This window comes from Oncorhynchus gorbuscha, linkage group LG12 (genome assembly GCF_021184085.1).
Source record: "Oncorhynchus gorbuscha isolate QuinsamMale2020 ecotype Even-year linkage group LG12, OgorEven_v1.0, whole genome shotgun sequence".
NCBI lineage: Eukaryota > Metazoa > Chordata > Actinopteri > Salmoniformes > Salmonidae > Oncorhynchus > Oncorhynchus gorbuscha.
The window spans coordinates 19,327,244-19,353,335 of NC_060184.1; the positions used below are offsets into that span (position 1 = coordinate 19,327,244).

The window sequence follows — 26,092 nt, forward strand, 5'->3', positions numbered from 1 at the left end:
AAAACAAACATATTACACACTGTTGTGTTTATAACACATACGGAGAAATGTATCTTACCTGTTTTGCTAAATACTTGCTGAGTTCGTTGTGACTTTTGTCAATATGTCTGGATATGGTACCCAGTGATGACAGGCTCAATTCTAAATTTTCCATCGTATCATTTGTCGTTTAGGCAAGAGAGATGCACAGCGAAATTTGCGATAATCGATAAAGACTGTAATGTGTTGTTATATTCTTCGTTGACCAAATCGTGAGGTGCATCACTTGCTTGTCTGTCTGTCTAGATTGTATCACAACACAGTAAGCACGTTCCCGTCACTGTTAAAATCCAGTCCACATGTGAGTAAATCAGAAACACTTCCGGGTCGAATGTCCAAATGATGTCGCTTACATGACGCGATTGGAAGCGACAGTCATACGTTAGTTGACGCTTTTGAAGTGAAATATAACCTATGACACCTAGTTTTTTTTCCATACAGCACAATATTTACGGAGTGAAACGCCTCGGGTCTCGAACAGGCTTAGTTAGACCAGACAGCTTGCTAGATAAATTGAAAACTTTTTGAAGTCAGAAGCTGTGGTTTCCTTAGATAAGGGGTTTTATCTGAAATAATCTAGCTAATTTGGCTTTGTATGATTTTGGCCTAAATCATTTGATATGATACTTTTACTTTGATTGTCTGAAAGTCCCGGAAGAGCCGCTGGCATCTGTTTTGCAGACCGCGGGAAAATGTCGTTATTTCCTGCTCCCTGAAAAAGGTTGTCGTTGGGTTGGCGCGACAGTAATTGTAAACAGATGATGATAATAACATTCTAAACAACATTCATCGAATCTATGATCATATGGTGAGTGGATTTATTTATTTTTCAATTCACATTCCAATCTATTTTCAGACTCAATGTTCCTCCATGTCTTGAGTTTGTAGCTAGCTTGTTAGGTTTGTAGGTCTCAGACGAACGTTAGCTAGCTAAATAAACTAACTGGCTTGCTAGCCTGTTTCTGTTACCTAGCTAAAATGAGCCGACGTAACTAATTTAGATTCCGCAATGAACTAGCTAGCTACACACACACACACACACACACACACAAACATACTCGATAATTATGCATTGTTTCTTCCAGGTACATCTCTGAGCCATTGATTGAGCATCGGGAGAATGGATGTGGATTTGATGGACGAAGTGTATGGTGATCTCAGTCAAGACAACTGCAGTGAGTACACTGCTATACATGTATACAGTGCCAATCAAAAGTTAAATTTGTACTATTTTCTCCATTGTAGAATAATAGTGAAGACATCAACTACGAAATAACACATGTAATCAAAAAAGTGTTCCAAATCCAAATATATTTTAGGTTCTACAAAGTAGCCACCCTTTGCCTTGACAGCTTTGCACACTCTTGGCATTCTCAACCAACTTTACCTGGAATGGTTTTCCAACAGTCTTGAACTGATTGGCACAAACACATTAAGAAGGAAAGAAATACCACAAATTAACATTTTACAAGGCACACCTGTTAATTGAAATGCATTCCAGGTGACTACCTCATGAAGCTGGTTGAGAGAATGCCAAGAGTTCCAAAACTGTCATCAAGGCAATGGGTGGCTACTTCGAAGAATATAAAATATACACTTTTTTTGGTTACTGCAAGATTCCATGTGTTATTTCATAGTTTTGATGTCTTCACTATTATTCTACAATGTAGACAATAGTAACAATAAAGAACAAACATTGAATGTGTAGGTGTGTCTAAACTTTTTTCTGGTACTGTATATTTCCCTTTAACACTGGCCAAAGATGGGACACATGCTTTTCACACCACTTTGATACGAGGTGATTTTCAGAGCAAGTTAGGAGAGCATTTTTGCTAACCCTAACTATTTTCTTAACCTCAGTCTCCTAACCTGCTATGTGAATTATCCTAATCCAATAATAGAAGGCATTTCTACAGTAATGTCATTCCATGTGGTGAAATTACAGCAGTGCAATTACAGGGTAGCCTAGTGGTTGGAGCGTTGGACTAGGTTGCAAGTTCAAATCCCCAAGTGACATGGTACAAATCTGTCGTTCTGCACCTGAACAGGCAGTTAACCCACTTTTCCTAGGCCGTCATTCAAAATAAGAATTTGTTCTTAACTGACTTGCCCAGTTAAATAAAGGTTAAAAAAAAGAAAAAAAGAAAAAAAATTAAACTGTGTATCATTGCAAAACTTCTACCTCACAGATACGGTGGCAGCTTTCGATGATGATTCTATGGATATTTATTCTGGTTTGGCAAGTCCGAGGATATATCCAAATGCAGGTAAATATCACTCAAACATACACATTGGTTCTTCACAAGATGGTCCAAGTCAGATATATATTTTATGAAGTAGAAAAGATATCCATGTTCTAACTGATAATATGGCCTGCTTCATGTTTGTGTAATCTTATTACAGAAAGAAACTGCACACTCCTCTCACCACAGAATCTGAGCTCTATGGATTTATATGAAGAAATCATAACGGAGGAACAACAGGATAAAGACTCTTCCTACAATGAGGTTTGTACTGTAATCCTTATCCAATTCATGTGTGCATTTTATTTTTCTCTTTGCTTTGTCTAAAATGGAATGTTGTTCATCACTGATAGACAGGTCCTGTTAGAACGGAATAACTAACCATCAGTACCTATGTCTCATTACAGTTGAGGACAAGATACAATGCTGCACAAAGCCAAATTGAAGAGTTACTTAGGCGGTTGCAGCAGATTGAAGCAAAGGTTTGTCACAGAATGTCTCAAGAGTCAATCATATATTACTAGTTAGTACCCCTTAAAATACAAGGAGCATAAAAGTACTTTAAATATTTTTTACAGAAATAGATTGGATAAATCAATTAACATTTACTTGAATTTGAACATTAAAAATGTATTTCCCTCTGAAAAGGGTTATTCTCTGTGGGTGATAGTGCTGAGCGATTAACCAAAATGTTAGTTGTTTATAAACCTTAAAATTTCTAAGTGATCCGACCGTGGTTCAATTATTTGAATTATTTCCATTTAGTTGTTTTTTTGTTTGTTTGTGAGATCAATGCTCACATTGTTTTTCTAGAGATAAATCGGATCAAGACTGAACTGTGTGATGTTGTAGTTTCCAACAGGCCATTATTCTACGTAGTTTAGCGCAGAAAACGTCGGTATTAAGTACAATGACCATAATCCATTGAGTGCCTTCTTGTCCAGTCTGTGTTTCTTTTCCACCTGCTACATTAGGTTAGTGTGGGGCAGACACTGAGCGAGAGAGAGAAGAATGCAGGATAGAGAGCATTTGCTTCGCAAGCTATCTCTGCCTGAAATTGCGTTATCTAAGTCAGGGTAGTCAAACTAATTTTGCCCCGGGGGCCGCATTTGGTCTTCAACGAGATCTGGAGGGCCACACTGAAAATGTTATTTCCTCAAATTTGGCAAAAAGTAGTCCTCGATCCATATTTATTTTAATTTTCGAAGCTCCCTGACTGTCTAGTGAACTGGACAGTCAAGAAACTGTATGAATAGAAGTCTATCATTTTTACACTGTTTCGATTCAGGTTTAGCCATTTTAAAGTATATTGAGTTTTTATTTTACTCAAACTACTCTCGGGCATGATTGGACCCCCCCCCCCAGCTGTATGTTTGAAACCCATGATCTAAGTGATTGATAGTTGGTATTCAGGAGTCCTAAAAGTATGCCTTATTTACTTTGAGGAACTACTAAAATAGTGATTTTGTCAGACAGCATAGGCAGCAGCTCTATAGAGATTATGACTTGGAATGAAATGGTAATAATAAGTCATCAACTAAAACAAATGTAATATACACAACTGAAATATTTGATCATTGTAATGTGAATAAATGATGGTTACTAAGCAGTAATGGGCAGTCACTACCATCATTGGACTTTGATTAATTGTTTTATTTCTGTGTTACAGCATTCAACCCACAAAGCCTGAAAAAAAATTATCGAAATTGAAAACCGTGATTTTATTTTTTAATAATCGAACCAAAACCTAACCGACCTCAAAAAGCACTAATTGTTCAGCACTAGTGGGTGATGGAAAGGCTACATTGACAAATGATTGCATTGGTTCTCTGTTTCTTATTTACATTTTGGTCATTTTAGCAGATGCTCTTATCCAGAGCGACTTGCAGTTAGTATAACCACTTACTGTATGTGGTTGAGATGTTGTTGTCATTTTGAAGAATACAACGCTGAACACTGAGAACAGCCGTCTGAAGAAGAACATCTGTGCGCTCATCAAAACAGCTAAAATGGAGGTTGTGCGGAAGGACAAGGAGATAAATAGGTTGAGCCAAAGGTAAGTGTCTTGGCCCTTCATATTTCATATACACCTGTGAAGCGGTAACTCGTAGTTGGCAGGGTACATCAAATAAACTGTTATTTAGGGGTCTACACATGTTTTCTATGTATCCATTAGATGGGGTCAATTGAATAATTTCTGTGGTCTCTGTGAATCTAGGCATGCGAGTAATTTATGTTAACTTTTAGTTTCAGGCCAGAGAGAGGTCCTGCTGCTCACCATCAATCTCAGATGAACTGCTTGAAAAATCAAGTTACAATGAGACTGAATCCTATGGGGCCTTATCAACCAGAAGTTCCAACCAGACTGAATCCTACGGGGCCTTATCAACCAGAAGTTCCAACCAGACTGAATCCTATGGGGCCTTATCAACCAGAAGTTCCAACCAGACTGAATCCTATGGGGCCTTATCAACCAGAAGTTCCAACCAGACTGAATCCTATGGGGCCTTATCAACCAGAAGTTCCAACCAGACTGAATCATACGGGTCCACCTCCACCAACTCAACTACCAGGATCCAAGGGTTGTGTTGTAAAGGATCTTCATCAGCTGCTCTGTCAAGACAGAGATGTGGTCCTCCCCCAACCCCCATCTGACGCAAGAAATTTCAGACCACCTCTTCCTTCCACCTCTAGAGGCGATTCAGAAGCTTCAGTGAAAGGCACATATTCTTCTGTTAGCAGTTCCAGTAAGGACTCCGTGAAAAGACACCATACACGTGAACTAGGCCTGTCAGACAAGCTGAAACAAACCAAGCACAGAGAAGGCAGAGGTGAAAGTCCCAGGCTGTCTGAGTCAAAGGAGCAGCGACATAAAAACAGTCCAGATGTAAATAAGGAATCTCATTCAGATGAGAGGAACCGGTCACACAGAGCACAAAAAGATATTGGAAAATATGATTCTAAGTCAAACAAAAGCAGATACCCTCATCCCTCAGATGTTGAGGTACACAGGAGATCAGATAAGTCTAAAAGCCCACACTCAGACATTTTGCATTGCACTGCTTCCTCTTACCGTACGTCTAAAGGATTGTCTAAAGACAGTGCAGACATTCTATCAACAGGGTCTAGTCGGCATGATAAGGTGCTTCGCTTTGATAAGGATGACGATAACCGTAGTAGAAGTATTAAAGACATTTCGTCTAAAAACAGAAGGCATGCCTATTCAAATCAAGCCAGTCTCACTAAACGATCCAGTGAATATTTTAATCGCAAGGGAGGGACAAGTCCTCCAAGGGACCAGCGAAGGAAAAAAGAGAGAAAAAGAGAGGATGAGATCAGAAAAGAGAAAAAAAGGTCAGGAGAAAGAAAAATCAGTTGTACAGAGAGAGGAAAGGAGCATAACCAATGCAGTGCGGACGTCAGTAAGGACAAGAACATGGTCAATGGTAAAGTCAGGGAGCAAAAGACACATGAGGAATCGGAAGTGCTTCCGCCTGAGGCCAAAGTGGCTGGGAAAAGCTCTATAGAGGAAAATGGTCCCAACAGAAAGTTAAGTTTCATGGAAACTCTGAACCTCACCCTGTCACCAGTTAAAACACCAAGACAGTCCTCTGAAGTCAAGGAACAGGAGGAGGGCACACCACCTGATGAGGTTCCTGAAGACCAGTCAGCAGAAGACCGTGGACAACCTCATCTTGGAGAATTGCTTGTATTAGACAAAATCAACAGTGGTGTAGTAGACACCCATGAGGTCTTTGAGAACCCAGTTATACAGCCCTCTTCAGAAATCTCAAAGCCTCCACAACCTGAAAGTATGGAGAGTAGACATACAGAGAGAGAATCTTGTCAGGATGCTGAAAAGCCTCTGTCTGAAGCCACAGTAGCCAAAGAGCGACATACGTGCCAGTTAGAAGTAGAAGACAGTACTGTCCAAGATGGCTCCGAAGGAAGACCTGAGCTGCCCAAGGCCATGGAGGGTCAGAGGACTAAACCCACCACACCAGAACCTCTCAGGAAGGATTGTGTTTCAGATCCAGACTGTGACATTGTTTTGAAAACTCCACTGGAGAGCAGACTTGAAAAATGTGACTCGGAAAGCAAAACTGGCACATCTAAGGATTTGACTGCTGCTGCTCTCTCTGCGACTACTACTACTGTCACTGAGAATTGTGGAAACAATTCAAATACAGACACTGGCCTATCTGCTAATGGACTTACCCCTGAACATTCAACTGGAGATTCAATGGTTATTATTACTTACAAGTCCAACAGTGAAACTCCCAGTGCTTTGGTCTGTAAAAGCCAAGCTGTTGAAACTGTGACACAATATCCACCTGCTGCTGTCTGTGTGGGACATCCTGCTGTTGAAGGTAGTCCAGGAAAACAATCAGAATCTCTGAAAGTATCACCCCTTGTCCAACCTAAGGGCCTTCAACAACTGCCTGCTTCCATTATTTCTAATTCTAGTCTGGAGAAAAATGTGACAGAGGGGCAAGATGTTTCCAAGGATGCTGTGTCCAGTACGATTAGCATGGAGGTAGATATCGGCATCACGTCTGAGGTCATTACTGATGTCACAGAGATCCCTGTGGAGTGTGAGAAGGAGAACACTCTTGTGGAACAAAGTTCACCATTGAGCAGTATTGGGGTGTCTAAGGTGAGTAGCACCACAGGAGAAGTTGCACCATCTGAACAGCACAACAGTGGTTTGGCAGAGACACCAAAGAAGTACCTAAATTCTGAGCCAAGCTACACAGAGAGTGAAGAGGAGAATGTTGAGCCCTCTAGCTCCATTCCGATGGCCCATGATGAGGACTCGATGATGCTCACACTGAGTAATCTAAATGTCATTCCACATGCCATAAGCCCACTCACAAGTCCAGTCCGCCTGAAGACGAAAAGCCAGCAGCTGCCATGTCACAGCAAACCTGCTTACTTCAAGAGTCTTTGCAAAGGTAAGCATCACTTGGTTTGGTTTAGTTTAACAATTTCTGTTCTATGCTAAATGTTAAGAAGATGCAAAAGTATGGCGTTGTTAGCAATGTACCCTCAAAGCCGTGCACAGCTCCCCTGGGACTGCAGAGCAGAAGAAATATCAGCCCGCACAGAGAAGCACGAGATTGAACTTCCTTCAACTTCTATAGAGTTTTCCCCGTTAGGTAACACTATCAATGTTTCTCTTTAATTGTGACCGAATCAACGCAGTATTAGCCACTTTCAATGCAACATACCGAAACAAAAGTTTTGCATACTAAGTCTTAACTATTAACTGGACCATTTTACAGCATGAGCAGTCACAATTATTGTGCTCTTATTTTGAGATCAAAGCGAGAGCTGCATGTGGCCACGTGTGCACATTTGTTCGTATTCTTTGCTAAATAGTGAGTTATTAGTGCATTTTTAGCTAATTTGTAGTCAGAAATGTGGGAGGGATTTCTTCCTGAAAGAGCACAAAACTTGAACATTTCTAGACATCTTCCAAGATCGAGTCAGGTAAAGAGCTTTTTTTGTGTCTTAAATGGCCGGTGTTGTATTTTGAGACAGGCTTGAATAAGCTAAGTAGCCAATAGACAGAGGGCAGCATAATTTGTCTGATTCTCTGTGATAATGGTAAGGGAATAATAATATATATTCTTTTAATTGTAAAGTGGTTTCTTGCATCAAACAACACAACAAAATGTTCAGTTACCTCCTTGTCTCAAGGACCAGTGGATAAACAGGTTAATGTCAAGCCCTGCATGTTTTTTTCAAAAGTCTCATGGAATGTAGTCCTACATTGAATACAACACATTGGCTGCTACTGTAGGCTGAATGATAGAACAGCTATTTCCATGTTAACATTTTTTTATGGCCTTTTACCACAGTAGCCTACTTGGCCACTGTTAAAACAGTCAATTAAAGCAGGTACAGCTTCAGTGTTCACAGTAAATGCTTGGCGGAAGTTTGCAAGAATTTATCACAAGTTTGCACTCAGCAGACCTGAGCATTAGTTGTTAGGTAGGGTAAGCGTAATTATTAACACCAGAATCGCCATTGCCCAACAGCCACTGACGTTTGTTTTTAGTTACAAAAACAATCTGCCTCAAAAAATAATAGTGCTCATTTGTCTGAATTTTGAAATCACAAACACAGAAGTATTTGGAGTCTTTTTAGTTGTTTTTCATTCACACCTAATTCCAAGAAAATGTTCTGTAGGATGTTGGTACCCAGCCAGGTGCTAATGCATCTATCTCTCCTCACTGAATGACAAATAGATTTAATTGAAATTAGGCTGAACTGAATGATGAGGGTGAAGAGGTTGATTTTTAATTTAGAAAGACAATAGTGTAATGATGAGTTTGTGTTCTGGCTGACCCCAATTATTCCACTAGTCGATTGTTTGGTCGAAAGGTTGTTGGTCGATCGAGATTATAATATTTTTTTTTTTGTCGAGCAGTAGCACATACATACAGTACATACATACAGGAAGCTTACATACACCTTAGCCAAATACATTTAAACTCAGTTTTTCACAATTCCTGACATTTAATCCTAGTAAACATTCTCTGTCTTAGGTCAGTTAGAATCACCACTTTATTTTAAGAATGTGAAATGTCAGAATAATAATAGAGAGCATGATTTATTTCAGCCTTTATTTCTTTCGTCACATTCCCAGTGGCTCAGAAGTTTACAACTACACTCAATTAGTATTTGGTAGCATTGCCATTAAATTGTTCAACTTGGGTCACGTTTCGGGTAGCCTTCCACAAGCTTCCCACAATAAGTTGGGTGAATTTAGGCCCATTCCTCCTGACAGAGCTGGAGTAATGGAGTCAGGTTTGTAGGCCTCCTTGCTCACACACACTTCTTCAGTTCTGCCCACAAATGTTCTATAGGATTGAGGTCAGGACTTTGTGATGGCCACTCCAATACCTTGACTTTGCTGTCCTTAAGCCATGTTGCCACAACTTTTGAAGTATGCTTGGGGCCATTGTCCATTTGCAAGACCCAACTTCCTGACTGATGTCTTGAGATGTTGCTTCAATATATACACATAATTTTCCTCCTCATGATGCCATCGATTTTGTGGAGTGCACCAGCCCACCCCCACAACATGATGCTGCCATCAAATCAAATGTATTTATGTAGCCCTTCGTACATCAGCTGATATCTCAGAGTGCTGTACAGAAACCCAGCCTAAAACCCCAAACAGCAAGCAATGCAGGTGTAGAAGCACGGTGGCTAGGAAAAACTCCCTAGAAAGGCCAAAACCTAGGAAGAAACCTAAAGAGGAACCAGGCTATGTGGGGTGGCCAGTCCTCTTCTGGCTGTGCCGGGTGGAGATTATAACAGAACATGGCCAAGATGTTCAAATGTTCATAAATGACCAGCATGGTCGAATAATAGTAAGGCAGAACAGTTGAAACTGGAGCAGCAGCATGGCCAGGTGGACTGGGGACAGCAAGGAGTCATCATGTCAGGTAGTCCTGGGGCATGGTCCTAGGGCTCAGGTCAGTTGAAACTGGAGCAGCAGCATGGCCAGGTGGACTGGGGACAGCAAGGAGTCATCCTGTCAGGTAGTCCTGGGGCATGGTCCTAGGGCTCAGGTCCTCCGAGAGAGGGAAGGAGAGAATTAGATTCACACAGGACACCGAATAGGACAGGAGAAGTACTCCAGATATAACAAACTGACCCTAGCCCCCCCGACACATAAACTACTGCAGCATAAATACTGGAGGCTGAGACAGGAGGGGTCAGGAGACACTGTGGCCCCATCCCAGTGCTTCACATTTGGGATGGTGTTCTTTGGGATGCAAGCCTCCCCCTTTTTCCTCCAAACATAACAATGGTCATTACGGCCAAACAGTTCCATTTTTGTTTCATCAGACCTTTTCTCCAAAAAGTACAATCTTTGTCCCCATGTGCAGTTTCAAACCGTAGTCTGGCTTTTTTATGGCGGTTTTGGAGCAGTGGCTTCTTCCTTGCAGAGCGGCCTTTCAGGTTATGTCGATATAGGACTTGTTTTAATGTGGATATAGATGCTTTTGTACCTGTTTCCTCCAGCATCTTCACAAGGTCCTTTGCTGTTGTTCGGGTATTGATTTGCACTTTTCGCACCAAAGTACGTTCATCTCTAGGAGACAGAATGCATCTCCTTCCTGGGCGGTATGACGGCTGCGTGGTCCCATGGTGTTTATACTTGCGTACTATTGTTTGTAGAGATGAATGTGGTACCTTAAGGCGTTTGGAAATTGCTCCCAAGGATGAACCAGACTTGTGGAGGTGTACAATTTTTTTTCTGAGGTCTTAGCTAATTTCTTTTGATTTTCCCATGATGTCAAGCAAAGCGGCATTGAGTTTGAAGGTAGGCCTTGAAATACCCACAGGTACACCTCCAATTGATTCAAATGATGTCCATTAGCCTATCCGAAGCTTCTAAATTAATTACATCATTTTCTGGAATTTTCCAAGCGGTTTAAAGGCACAGTCAACTTGGTGTATGTAATCTTCTGATCTACTGGAATTGTGAGCAGAACTGAAGAAGTGTGTGTGTGAGCAAGGAGGCCTACAAACCTGATTCAGTTACAACAACTCTGTCAGGAGGAATGGGCCAAAATTTACCCAACTTATTGTGAGAAGTTTGTGGAAGGCTACCTGAAACGTTTGACTCTAGTTAAACAATTTAAAGGCAATGCTACCAAATACTAATTGAGTGTATGTAAACTTCTGACCCACTGGGAATGTGATGAAAGAAACAAAAGCTGAAATAAATAATTCTCTACTATTTTCTTGACATTTCACGTTCATAAAATAAAGTGGTGATCCTAACTGGCCTAAGACGGGGAATGTTTACTAGGATTAAATGCCAGGAATTTGTGAAAAACTGAGTTTAAATGAATTTGGCTAAGGTGTATGTAAACTTCTGACTTCAACTGTACACAGTACCAGTAAAAAAAATTGGACACCTACTTATTCAATGTTTTTTTCTTTATTTTTTACCTTAATGCGATTTGAGCCAATCCGGTGTGTTGTGACATGGTCCTGGTGGTATACAGAAGGTAGCCCTATTTGTGTGAAGACCAAATCCATATTATGGCAAGAACAGCTCAAATAAGCCAATAGAAATGACAGTCAAGTTTATTTGTCACTTGCGCCGAATACAACGGTTGTAGACCTTACAGTGAAATGCTTACTTACAGGCTCTAACCAATAGTGCAGAAAAGGTATTAGGTGAACAATAGATAAGTAAAGAAATAATACAACAGTAAAAAGATGTGTGTGTGTGTGTGTGTGGGGCAAAAAAGTATTTAGTCAGCCACCAATTGTGCAAGTTCTCCCACTTAAAAAGATGAGAGGCCTGTAATTTTCATCGTAGGTACACTTCAACTATGACAGACAAAATGAGAGGAAAAAATCCAGGAATTCACATTGTAGAATTTTTAATGAATTTATTTGCAAATTATGGTGGAAAATAAGAAACTGTTGTTAATCACCAAATAATCTCAATACTTTGTTATATACCCTTTGTTGGCAATGACAGAAGTCAAATGTCTGTAAGTCTTCACAAGGTTTTCACACACTGTTGCTGGTATTTTGGCCCATTCCTCCATGCAGATCTCCTCTAGAGCAGTGATGTTTTGGGGCTGTTGCTGGGCAACACGGACTTTCAACTCCCTCCAAAGATTTTCTATGGGGTTGAGATCTGGAGACTGGCTAGGCCACTCCAGGACCTTGAAATGCTTCTTACAAAGCCACTCCTTCGTTGCCCGGGCGGTGTGTTTGGGATCATTGTCATGCTGGAAGACCCAGCCACGTTTCATCTTCAATGCCCTTTCTGATGGAAGGTTTTCACTCAAAATCTAACGATACATGGCCCCATTCATTCTTTCCTTTACACAGATCAGTTGTCCTGTTCCCTTTGCAGAAAAACAGCCCCAAAGCATGATGTTTCCACCCCCATGCTTCACAGTATATATGGTGTTCTTTGGATGCAACTCTGCATTCTTTGTCCTCCAAATATGACGAGTTGAGTTTTTACCAAAAAGTTATATTTTGGTTTCATCTTTTCATCTGACCATATGACATTCTCCCAATCTTCTTCTGGATCATCCAAATGCTCTCTAGCAAACTTCAGATGGGCCTGGACATGCACTGGCTTAAGCAGGGGGACTCATCTGTCACTGCATAATTTGAGTCCCCCGCTGTAGTGTGTTACTGATGGTAAGCTTTCTTACTTTGGTCCCAGCTCTCTGCAGGTCATTCACTAGGTCCCCCGTTTGGTTCTGGGGTGAGATCTTGCGTGGAGCCCCAGATCGAGGGAGATTATCAGTGGTCTTGTATGTCTTCCATTTCCTAATAATTGCTCCCACAGTTGATTTCTTCAAACCAAGCTGCTTACCTATTGCAGATTCAGTCTTCCCAGCCTGGTGCAGGTCTACAATTTTGTTTCTGGTGTCCCTTGACAGCTCTTTGGTCTTGGCCATAGTGCAGTTTGGAGTGTGACTGTTTGAGGTTGTGGACAGGTGTCTTTTATACTGATAACAAGTTCAAACAGGTGCCATTAATACAGGTAACGAGTGGAGGACAGAGGAGCTTCAAAGAAGAAGTTACAGGTCTGTGAGAGCCAGAAATCTTGCTTGTTTGTTGGTGACCAAATACTTATTTTCCACCATAATTTGCAAATAAATTCATTAAAATTCCTACAATGTGATTTTCTGGATTTCTACATTTATTTTGTCTGTCATAGTTGAAGTGTACCTGATGAAAATTACAATTAAGTGGGATAACTTGCACAATTGCCCCACTGTATCATTACTTTAAGACGTTAAGTAATTTTCTTATAAATAATTTTGGGTTGATTTAAGTTAATTAAAACACACAAAGTACAGTTATGTGTTTTATGGGTTCACCATGTTGCCTTTACCAAGATTACAAACAATTAGAGACTTTTATTAAGATGTTTGGAGTGGACAGGTAGTTGTTGATGCAGAGAGCGAAGAACAAGATCAGGGTTGAGTGATATCAGAGAGATAACACCTACAAGTGGTGGACAAAAATGCAAACAATTGAGGGACAAGAAGATTACTATTGGGTGACTACTCATGCACTTTTAGGTGGGGGTATTGTCATATTGTTGTCATTCATCCAGGTAATTCTGTTTGTTGGTCCACCACCTGAACCTTATTTAATACACAGTAGATGGACATTTCAAATGTCTTCAGATAGGCTTTAGGAAGACAAGTCAAACTAATTAACAAGAATAGCAGTACAGCAAATGTGAATCGGCTTTCAGATAATTAATTTAATTGTGTGTGTTGTAGTCTATGTTGCGAGGCTTCTTATCAACAGAGGACTGGTGTGGGTGCAGGATTGTGTTCTAACCAAGCAATAACACACCTGATTTAACATCATGATTTTTAAGTCTGATTAGTTAAATCAGATGTGTACTGGTTGGCAAGAGCAAAAGCCTAGGTCCACATTTGATCTCTGTGGATACGATTGAACTTCACATGAGAGATTAATCTTTCATTTTATATCCACTTATAACAATTAGGGCAGTACATGTCTAAACTTAGATTTGAGTGGGTTTAATAGGTATGTATACACATGCTAATCAACTGCTTTAACTCCATGAAACTGACTACTGTGTAGACATGGTATGCTTTTAATTAGCTAATCAATGTATTGTATTTGACCAGATTTTCCCAGTGCTACTGGAGATTCCAATTCAAAGAAGTCGGAAGTGAATCAGGAGAACAACAATCCTGGCTGCTCTGTCACACATGCTGCACAACGAGATGTGGATGAGACATCTGTCCAACCTTCCAGCCTTGAGGAACTGGAAGAGGGTGAAATTGTTAGTGAAAGTGAAGAGGAAGAAACTCCAGCCATGCCAAGTTCTCCACCCATGACGGTTCGGCCCACAAGAACGAATAAAAATCAACCAACTCTCAAGTCATCCCCTAGACTTTCAAAGAAGCTGGCCAAAGAAAATAGTTTAGTTTCACAACAGAATTTTAAACTCGGAAGCAAAACCTTGACTTCACCATTTGGAAGCCCCACATCAAACAAAACCCGCTACAAAACTGTTCAACCTCCTTTACCCAATGCTGCCTTGTCTACCGTGGAGGAGGTTATGGCCATGCTTGCAAAGATTCGCTATGAGTGCAGAAAAAAGTACATGAAGCTTCATTCAACATTCCCTAAGAAAACCTTCTGCGGTGTTATGGACATGTCCTTTTTTCCTTCTTTTACAGACTTTGTTGATAGTGTAAGCTTTACTAAACTATGCAGCCAAGAAGATTACCTCAAAGTTAAACTGAAGAACATCATCATTTCTGTTTTGAGTAAGTTATCAAATAATGGCATTGTCAACCGCATCTTTGACCAAGAACCACTTAATATGAAGTTGAAACTGTGGGAATTCGTGGATGTGCAGTTAGACTTCTTATTCAAGGAGATTCAAACTGCACTGAGAAGTGTTTGCAAATCCTCAAACGGAAGCCTATCGTCAGGAGGCGAAAAAAGAGACAGTCTCTCTGGAAAGGGTGTACCCAAGCTGCCTGTGAAGTCTCCCAAGCCATCTGTGGCCGCTGAACTTAAAATGCAGCAGGGAGTGACCATAACCAGAACTTCTGCACCAAAAAGACTGCAAAAGGAATTCACTGAGTGTGTTGAAACCAGCATGAAAAGAACCAGGTCTCGGACTGTCCCCCCTTGCAAAACAGGTCTTGGAAGAGGCAAAAATATTAAAATGTCCTTCGAAGAGGATATGGAATCGGTGCCTCAAACCTCAGATCCTCCTGTTATCCAACCTCCTTTGCAACACGTGGTAGAGATCTTACCATCAAACAGCTCTTCATCTGCTGAGAGAACAGCAACCTATGTTCGCCGGTTGTCTCAAAATGGCTCACTCCATGACAAGCCTGACTTTGAAATCCTCACAGAACAGCAAGCCTCCAGCCTAACTTTCAACCTGGTAACGGACTCTCAGATGGGAGAGATCTTCAAGTGTCTCTTACAAGGGTCTGATCTGCTAGAAACAAGTGTCTCAGCTGGGGACAATCGTGGCTGGTCCCTTGGTACTCCTCTGAAAGAAAGGGAGCGTTTCCTAGGCGTTGGTACCCCAAGTAAAGTTGGTACTCCCTCTAAACTCATTGCCACATGGTCAGCTATTTCACCTATCAAGTTTTCCTCTCCAAATTCAAAAGTCCAAATTCCATTAAATCCATCTTTGTTGGATGAGAGTTGCATGTTAGAGGTGCCCTCCGGCCTACCAGAAAGCAGAAGGACACCACAGCCCAGTGTGCATAGATCATATTCCATCTTGTCAGAAGATCTGTCTGGGTCTCTCACAATTCCCTCACCTCTCAAGTCTGACAATCACCTCAGCTTTTTGCACCCAGCCAGTGGGGAGCCCATGTCTGCTCCAGATAGTGTCATCAGTGCACACTTCAGTGAGGATGCTCTTATGGATGGGGAAGACGCTACAGAGCAGGACATTCACCTTGCCCTGGACACGGACAACTCCAGCGGTGCATCAAGCGGTGGTGGGAGGACCAGGGAGGCTCCTGTTAACCCCTTGTTTCACTTCAAGCCTCACTTGCCCATGCAGGCAGTAGTGATGGAGAAGTCAAATGATCATTTCATTGTGAGGATACGGCATGCAAACACCAACTCCACCAACTCGGGGGTCAACTCCTCAAGCCCAGGCAGTGTCAACTCTACCTACCAAGGAAATAACTTCTCAAGCCCAGGCAGTGTCAACTCCACAAGCTTAGGAATTAATTCATCAAGCCTAGTAGTGAATTTTTAAGTCCAGACATCAATTCCACCACACAAGTGGTCAACTACACCAACCTAGGAATCAACTCAAGCCAAGGAGTCAACTCTTCAAGCCCAGGCAGTGTCAACTCTACCTACCCAGGAAATAATGCCACCAACCCAGAAAATAACTGTGCCTACCCATGTGTCAACTTCACAAGCCCAGAAGTAATTTCTACCAACCCAGGTATCAGCCTCACAAGTGCAGACATCAATCCTGGGGGCGCTGAGAGCCCTCAAACACCACCAGGACAAGAAAAACATGGTAAAGACGAAGATCAGCCCCCAGAAAAAACTCCTTCAAAATCCCCTTTTTCAGAGGCCAGTCCTCCTTTCTACCTTTCCAGCCTTTCCACAAGCACCGAAACAGCATCTGCGCTATCTTCGCCATGCCTCACCATCATAGAAGACACACCAGAGCGAGACCACAGCAAGGGTAAGACCGGGAAAAAGCGCACAAAGCACCATGTGGAAACTAAAGCAAAGCGGGCTAAAAAGGAGGTGATCCCAGAGAGGAGCATGCATAAAAAGAAGTCTTCAAAAAGTCCCAAAGGAAAGGGGACTGGAAGCTCTAAGAGGGAGAGAAGTGAAGTCATTACTCCACCCCAATCTACCCCATCACCCAACAGCCTGTCTGCCAAGAATATCATAGTAAAAAAGGGTGAAGTAATGGTGACGTGGACAAGGTGAGTTGGTCTTTAACCTATCTGGTACAAGTGGGAGCCAGTGAAATTGCAGGGCGTATGTTAGGTCAGCGCCTAGTCACAGAAAACCATACAGCCATTTTCCAGCCAAGGAGAGTGTCACGAAAGTCAGAAATAGCATTAATTTTAATCACTTACCATTGATGATCTTCATCTGGTGGCACTCCCAGGTCTCCATGTTAGACAAATACCTCTGTTTTGTTGGTGCGTTTAGTTCAGAAATCCAAAGGCACAATGGGCGCTCTTAACACCAAGACGCAAAGTAAAAAAAGTACAATAAAAGATAGTAGAAACATGTCAAACAATGTTTAAAATCAATCCTCAAGTTGTTTTTGTCATAAATAATCAATCATATTTCAACCGGACAAAATCTTCGTCAATGGAAAAGGTAAACAAGAAATGCGCGCTCCCTATCACGTGCTTGGTTCATGTCTGGGAATTTCCACTGTCCCTCATTTTTCAGAGTAAAAGCCTGAAGCAATGCCTACAGACTGGTCACATGTTGAGGAAGCCATAGAGATAGTGAACTGGGTCCTAAGTCTGTATGGTGGATAGCCTTTCAAAATAATACTACTTCCTGGTTGGATTTTCCTCAGACTTTCGCCTACCATATCAGTTCTATTATACTCATAGACATTATTTTAACAGTTTTAGAAACTTTTGCGTTTTCTATCCAAATCTACTAATTATATGCATATCCTAGCTTCTGGGCCTGAGTAGCAGGCAGTTTAATTGTGACACGCTTTTCATCCAAAATTCCGAATGCTGCCCCCTACCCTAGTGAAGTTTTAAATACATGCCTTTTTGTTATGTGCCATTTGTATGTTAGCTGTTGGAGAGTCTCTGTCAAGTGTCATGATTGGCACTAAAATAATTGTTTTTCTTGAAGGGATGAAGACCGAGATGTTCTCCTCGCACTGAAGATGAAAGGATCCTCTCCAGATACTTTCTCTGCCCTTTCAGAGAAATTGAACAAGACACCCGCTCAGGTATGTCTTTACTAATTTACTTTTGATAGTAATGGCATTCTATGTTTTTGATATAATATACTAGTAGTTAATGCTGAGCATTGATGTCAATTATGGGTAACCCTTTACAATAAGGTTCCATTTGTAAAAGGTTTATAAAGGGGTTATAATCACACTATTAACCATTTTGAATAATTTGTCAATTCATTATAAGCAGTTAATAAACAGTATCATATTGGTCAAAATAGTGCAATAACTAACTGGTCAGTGTTTGCCAATTGGTGAGCAAATATTTACCTCCAGCTATTAACCCTTTATAAATGCACTTACAAATGCTTATAAGATTAAACCTTATGCATCATCATGCAATGTTATTTTCAATAGTTGCATAGTTGAACAATAGTTATTTCCTCACTTGAGTGTGCTGCATTGGTGCTCTGTCTCAGGAACAGAAGAGGTTGGTTTTCATGATTTGTCTTGACCCACCTTTGAAACCCTGATGCCCTGGTCAAATTTACATCCAGGACATTATTCAATCATCATTTCTAACATATTGCCATTTAACAGATGATATCAACACACTTCTCTGTGATAGTCCAAGTATGTTGAACGATCTGGTGTGAAATGGTAACCGTAATACCTTTGGTTGGTGGATCATTGGAGGAGGTATCCTCTCACAATGTTGAGTGTTTTGTTCTTCATACCCACCATTCATTGACTGAACATGTTTAACAAAGTGTTGAATCTTCTCATGTATGTAGTGATGAGTACCCAATACTGCCTGTATGTATGTCTAAGCTCTGAGTGAACTCTCAAATCATCTATAAATGATTAAGGCCTAATGAATTTATTTAAGTTGACTATGAAAAATATGGGAGACCAGGCCTGGAATTCATAGCTGACTTTGAAAAGGCTTTTGAAAAAGTATGGTTGGCATTTATATATAAATGCCTGGAATGTTTACATTTTGGAGAATCTCTTATACAAGTGTGTGTGTGTGTGTGTGTGTGTGTGTGTGTGTGTGTGTGTGTGTGTGTGTGTGTGTGTGTGTGTGTGTGTGTGTGTGTGTGTGTGTGTGTGTGTGTGTGTGTGTGTGTGTGTGTGTGTGTGTGTGTGTGTGTGTGTGTGTGTGTAGTACACAGCGTTGTACGAGATCTTCAGTTTCTTGGAAATTTCTTGCATGGAATAGCCTTCATTTCTCAGAACAAGAATAGATTGACGAGTTTCAGAAGAAAGGTCTTTGTTTTTTGCCATTTCGAGCCTGTAATCGAACCCACACATGGTGACGCTCCAGATGCTCAACAAGTCTAAAGAAGAACAGTTTTTAAAAAATGTTTTATTGCTTCTTTAATCAGAACAACCGTTTTCAGCTGTGCTAACATAATTGCAAAAGGGTTTTCTAATGATCAATTAGCCTTTTTAAAATTATAAACTTGGGACTAGCTAACACAACGTGCCATTGGAACACAGGAGTGATGGTTGCTGGTTGCTGATAATGGGCCTATGTAAATATTCCATAAAAAAATCTGCAATAGTCATTTACAACATTAGCAATGTCTACACTGTATTTTTGATCAATTTGATGTTATTTTAATGGGCAAAAAAATAGCTTTTCTTTCAAAAACAAAGACATTTCTATGTGACCCCAAACTTTTGAACGGTTGTGTATGGATGGATGGTAACCCTAGGTGTAAAATAGTAAATCATGTCTACTTCTCAGAAAGTATTAAACTGTCAATGGGATTAAATAAAGGTTGTCCACTATCGCCATATCTATTTATTATGGCCATTGAAATGTTAGCTATTAAAGTCAGATCCAACAAGAATATCAAGGGCCTAAAAACAAAGGTGTCATTGTACCCTGATGATTCATGTTTTCGTTTAAATCCATAAGCTGGATCTCTCCACAGCCTCATAGAGGGTCCAGATACTTTTTCTAACCTCTGGATTATAACGAAATTACAAAAAATGTACTATATTACGTATTGGATCACTAAAGAATACAACTTTTACATTACCGGGTAGTTTACCGATAAAATGGTCTGACGGTGAAGTGTACAAACGCTGAACAACATGCGCACATCCAGGTACTTTCCGCAGGTGCTGGAGTTGTAGGCAAACTCATGGAAAACAAAAAGGAAAATGCCGCACACTGTTGCTCCTGCTTCCAGGTGATATTTATTTACGTTTCAGCAGGCTTCTATATCCCAGGTGGAGGTGGAAGGTCATATATGTAACTTCCTGAAACAGGAGATAAAAAATGTATTACATTGTATGAAAATATGTGGGCGTACTCAGTATTCAATGATCTCACTCCCATACATTTTAATTTAAAGTTAAAGTTAGCATCTTGCTCCTGTGGAAATGAAAATACCTGTCTATTTGTGGAAAAATCACCCTGATGAGTTATATCACAGTTTACCTACCGTAATTTCCGGACTATAAGCCGCTACTTTTTTTCCCACACTTTGAACCTCGCGGCTTATACAATGACGCGGCTAATTTATGGATTTTTCCCGCTTTCACAAGATTCATGCCGCCAAAAAACTGAGCACCGTCACATAATGTGACGTAAATCGAGCGCGCTCAAACTTCCCATCATTCTGATTACGGTAGTCATTTTGTCACCCTCATCATGGCAAAGACACAGATAAATGCATATGATGCAGCTTTCAAGTTGAAGGCGATCGATCTGGCTGTTGGAAAAGGAAATAGAGCTGCTGCACGGGAGCTTGGCCTTAATGAGTCAATGATAAGACATTGGAAACAGCAGCATGAGGAACTGACTCAGTGCAAAAAGACAACAAAAGCTGTCAGAGGGAAGAAAAGCAGATGGCCCGAACTAGAAAATGAGCTTGAAGACTGGGTCAACACATAGAGAGCAGACAGCCGAGGTGTTTCAACTGTGAAGATCCGATTGAAAGCCAAAACAATCGCCACTGCAATGAAGTTTGAGGATTTTAGAGGTGGACCATCGCGGTGTCTAAGATTTATGAGACGTAAAGGCCTGTCCATCAGGGTACGGACGAGCCTGTGTCAGCAGCTCCCTCCCGACTACGAGGAAAAAGTTTCAAACTTCCGCAAATTCACTATTTTTTAAAATGTTTTCTTTCAAGCCGTGTTTCGTTAAAGCCTATTTATTTTTGTTACAAGCCGTGTTTCATGTAACAACAATAAATAGGCTTTTAAATGAAACACTGCTTGTAACAACAATAAATAGGCTTTTAAAAGCCGTGTTTCGTTTAAAGGCTGTGTAAAGTTAATTTGTTTCAATGTACCGGTAGGCACCTGCAGCTTATAGACATGTGCGGCTTATTTATGTACAAAATACATAATTTTTTACAATTCAATGGGTGCGGCTTATATTCAGGTGCACTTAATAGTCCAGAAATTACGTTATTTGCTTATGGCCTTGCCTACACCTCGCAACTTTTTTTTGTGTTTTTTTTTTTTCACTATCTGAGCAAAAAAGATTCCATTTTATTTGGAAAGGCAAGCCAAACAAAATTTAAACAGACTTAGTTATATAATGAATATGGATTCGGAGGGCAGAAATTATTAAATATTAAAGCATTAGACCTCTCACTAAAGGCTTCAAATGTTATACTTAAATTCAAACTGGTTCTCTAGCAGATTAGTAAGAATGTCTCACCCCATGTTCAAGAATGGCCATTTTCCCTTTATTCAGATGACAAACTCTCACTTTGATTATTTGAAAATGAAATCTTCAAAATATTGCTATTTTCATGTCTGTTTAATTACTGCAAAAATGGAAGAGGCAAGTGGAAGGGGGAGAACGTAAGGAACTTGTCTGTCGGCCCTACATTAAAGACCACAATTGGTTAATTGTGATTAATGAAAAAGTATACCAGTTACATGAAAGGACCAAGAAATTGACAGCTGTGCCATGTAGATCACAAAGGAGTTGGGAAGAGATTTTCGATGTACCGATTCGATGAACTAATACACAAAACGACACTGGATTCAGAACTTTGTTTTTCTATTTAAATTATTATACAACATTCTTGCAACCAATATAATGTTATATGGGGGATACAACCATCCCAACTCTGCAGATTTTGCTGCAAAGAGACACTCATTAAATCATTTTGTTTTGGTACTGTCCATATGTAACTTCAAATCAAATTTTATTGGTCACATACACATGGTTAGCAGATGTTAATGTGAGTTTAGCGAAATGCTTGTGCTTCTAGGGGGCGGCAGGGTAGCCTAGTTGTTAGAGCGTTGGACTAGTAATCGGAAGGTTGCAAGTTCAAACCCCCGGGCTGACAAGGTACAAATCTGTCGTTCTGCCCCTGAACAGGCAGTTAACCCACTGTTCCTAGGCCGTCATTGAAAATAAGAATTTGTTCTTAACTGACTTGCCTAGTTAAATAAAGGTAAAATAATAAAAAATATTTTAAAAAATAAAATAGTTCCGACAGAGCAGTAATATTTAACAAGTAATCTAACAATTTCCCAACAACTACCTAATACACACATCTAAAGGGGTGAATGAGAATATGTACATATAAATATATGGATGAGTGATGGTCGAGCGGCATAGGCAAGGTGTAATAGATAGTAGAAAATACAGTTGAAATCGGAAGTTTACATACACTTAGGTTTTTCAACCACTCCACAAATTTATTGTTAATAAACTATGGTTTTGGCAAGTCGGTTAGGACATCTACTTTATGCATGACACCAAGTCATTTTCCAACAATTGTTTACATGAATTATAAGTAAAATAATCTATCAAAATTCCAGTGGGTCAGAAGTTTACATACACCAAGTTGACTGTGCTTTTAAACAGCTTGTAAAATTCCAAAAATGATGTCATGGCTTTAGAAGCTCCTCATAGGCTAATTGACATAATTTGAGTCAATTGGAGGTTTACCTGTGGATGTATTTCAAGGCCTACCTTCAAACTCAGTGCCTCTTTGCTTGACATCATGGAAAAATCAAAAGAAATCAGCCAAGACCTCCACAAGTCTGGTTCATCCTTGGGAGCAATTTCCAAACGCCTGAAGGTACCACGTTCATCTCTACAAACAATAGTACGCAAGTATAACCACCACTGGACCACACAGCCATCATACCACCCAGGAAGGAGACGCGTTCTGTCTCCTAGAGATGAACGTACTTTGGTGCGAAAAGTGCAAATCAATCCCAGAACAACAGCAAGGACCTTGTGCAGATGCTGGAGGAAACCGGGGGGGAAAGTATCTATAGCCACAGTAAAACGAGTCCTATATCGACATAACCTGGAAGGCCGCTCAGCGTGGTCCGCTGTTGCGCCTTCTTCACCACACTATGTGTGTGAGTGGACCATTTCAGTTTGTCTGTGATGTGTATGCCAAGGAATTCTCCACTACTGTCCCTTCGATGTGGATAGGGGGGTGCTCCCTCTTCTGTTTCCTGAAGTCCTCGATCATTTCCTTTTTGTTTTGTTGACGTTGAGTGAGGTTGTTTTCCTGACACCACACTCCGAATGACCTCCCATCCTTCCTGTAGGCTGTCTCGTTGTTGTTGGTGATCATGCCCACTACTGTTGGGTCGTCTGCAAACTTAAAGATTTAGTTTGAGGCGTGCAGTCCTTGTTATCTGGCCGTGATGGTGGCGCTGTATTATCCTCAAAGCGGGCAAAGAAGGTGTTTAGTTTGTCTGGAAGCGTGACATCGTTGTCCGTGACATGGCTGTTTTACTTTTTGTAGTCTGTGATTTCCTGTAGACCCTGCCACATTCATCTCGTGTCTGAGCTGTTGAATTCCGACTCTACTTTGTCTCTGTACTGGCATTTCTCTTGTTTGAATGCCTTGCGGAGGGAATAACTACACTGTTAATTTTCAGGCACATTCGCAAACCTCTTTTCAAGGTTAAATGCGGTGGTTTGTGCTTTCAGTTTTGGACAAATTCCGCCATCAATCCACGGTGTCTGGTTAGGATAGGTTCTAATAGTCAGTGGATACAACATCTCAAATGCACTTCTTTATAAACTCACTCACTGAGTCAGAGGATAGATCGATGTTATCTGAGGCTGACCGGAACATATCCCAGTCCGCGTGATCAAACTATCTTGAAGCGTGGATTCCGATTGGTCAGACCAGCGTTGAATGGTTCTAGTCATTGGTACATCCTGTTTGAGTTTTACACCTGCGCGTAGTGCAATCAATATGCTTATAGAATTTAGGTATCCTTGTTCTCAAATTTGCTTTGTTAACTGACTTGCCTAGTTAAATAAAGGTAAAATTTAAAAAATGCACGCGTAACAAACTCCATTCTCGCCTTGACTGTCAGAGGAGTTGCTGTGACGTTTGTTACGCGCAGCAGTATTTTGGAAAGTTGTATTTTCAACGATTTCATTGAAGACATCATGGCGAATAAATCAGGAAACGCGAAGTCAAAGTCTAAAGTGAAAAAATGAAAGTGAGACAGATTTTTATGTTTGAGGAATCTTTGAGTGTTATGATTCAAACAGGAGCTGAGGAGCTGTTTCTGCAAGGACAGGACGTACTTCTGGACGGGTAAGTGCTAATGCCGTTTTATGAAATATAAATATATATTTTTGCACAACAAAAACCTCTGCCATTTAGAAAAAAATATATTTTGTGGTTTGTGTGTGTGTGTATATACATATATATTCCATTTTTTTATTCAAATGGAATGGAGTAGAACAGCAAACACACACATGGCCACTGCGCCTGCTACTCCTCTCCATTTCCATATGAAATAGCCATTGGGTGCTGTTCAGGGGAGGGCAGGCCCACAACAATGGCCGGAGTTGAATGGAGCAGCACTTCACCTTAGTCACTGTTCCTTCTGCTCTATATAATACATATCTGTTTATTTTATGTGATGATAAAAGGCTTATACAATACAAATATATGTTTTAAATGTTTTCTTTCACAATTATAGCGACTCCGACTGGGAGCCCCAGGTGCCAAGCTGCCTGCTCTACCTCTGCCTTCTCTACTCCTGCCTCCAGTGGTGTTCATATGCCACAGTTCATTACTGCAGTCATGACTGTGCCTCAGGGCCAAAAGGGCACAGCATGGAGGCATCGTTGTGTTCTGTGTCGCATGACCTGCACCACTTGTTCAGTTAGCAGTCTCTTTCTGATGTAAAGCAGAGGCAATGGGACATGGCACAGGCAGCAAAATATTGTGTAGAGGACTTCCAAAGGGTGTACTGTTTTTTTGTTTTTGTTTTCTAATATTAAAAAAAAAAAATGTGTATGTGTGTGTTAGAATTGCTTTTTGATATGTTGTATATAGTTATTTGCACTGTTTTATATAGTTATAGGTCATTTCACCAATTCGGCCACTTGGGTACATTTGGGCAACTTGTGTGGGACACCTGGGTGACTTCATGCTAAATGTCATGTAGCTTACCCATTCCTGAAGTTATCAGTCTGAAATTTTGCACACCTACAGCTGCCTTCTTGTGTTATCCATCAAAATTATCTCCAGCATCCTATCTGACTGTGTGGCTATTCTAGTACATGTGAAAGATGATGCTACAACAATAAAAAACTGAAAACGTATGCTCTTTCTCTTTTCTTCCACCAGATCTGTGTTATATTCTCCTACATTCAATTAACATTTCCACAAACTTCAGATTGTTTCCATTCAAATTATACCAATAATATGCATATCCTTGCCTCTGCCATAAGAGGTTAACATTACTTGCTAACACTAATATCTAACTTCCACAGATTAAAGGTGTTCTCAAAAATGTTGCTAATACACTAGCTAATAGTAAATTAGTCTTAATTAAGTGCAATATGCAGAAATCACAACGCCATTTCCTGGTTGCTAAAATTCTAATAGTTTGCCTAATATACGTTTGTGACAAAGCATACAATGTATAGTGTAGAGAATAATTGTACCATTAAACCGCTGTGAAATATATTTCAAAAACCCAAATGTTTTATTTTCAGCTGTTTTGAAGTTTGTGTACAAAACCGAAAGTAAAAGACGCGAAAATGAAACTTAAGAACAGGAACCATAAAATTACCTTAGATATACAGTTTCTTAGACTTACTTTCAATGGGGGGTTGGAACTTGTTGGGGAGTATCTTAGAAGAGGTACATATTCATTCAACCATTGTGGGAAAAATCTGGCTAACCATCCTTTTCATATTACGGATGCTCGTACTTGGTGTGGCAGCAGAGGATGTTTGGGACGATGAGCAGTGAGTTTGTATGCAACACGGACAGGCCTGGGTCGCCCAAAATTGCATATTGCAGCTTTGCAATTGGAGCCACGTGTGCTGACAAAGGATGCAAGCTAGCTCATTTACCATCTACCTAGCTAGGGACAACTCGCTAAC

General features: G+C 40.5%; 2 protein-coding genes across 2 annotated transcripts in view; one reads left to right on the forward strand and one right to left on the reverse strand.

Annotated features, from left to right (window-relative positions):
• LOC123990659 (midasin-like) overlaps positions 1-353 on the reverse strand; it is a 61,525-nt gene extending 61,172 nt beyond the window's left edge. Inside the window, 1 exon segment of the mRNA XM_046291387.1 lies at positions 59-353. Coding sequence (XP_046147343.1) covers positions 59-154 — 96 coding nt within the window. The 5' untranslated portion in view covers positions 155-353.
• Positions 354-455: 102 nt separating this feature from the next.
• On the forward strand, positions 456-24,908 carry LOC123990660 (CASP8-associated protein 2-like). Its single transcript, XM_046291388.1, is given in 12 exon segments — positions 456-847; positions 1,125-1,214; positions 2,229-2,306; positions 2,443-2,546; positions 2,690-2,764; positions 4,223-4,338; positions 4,530-7,237; positions 13,961-16,070; positions 16,073-16,771; positions 17,679-17,778; positions 24,239-24,284; positions 24,670-24,908. Coding segments are annotated over 11 exon segments (6,306 nt in total). The 5' UTR covers positions 456-847; positions 1,125-1,159; the 3' UTR covers positions 24,885-24,908.
• The last annotated feature ends 1,184 nt before the right edge of the window (positions 24,909-26,092 follow it).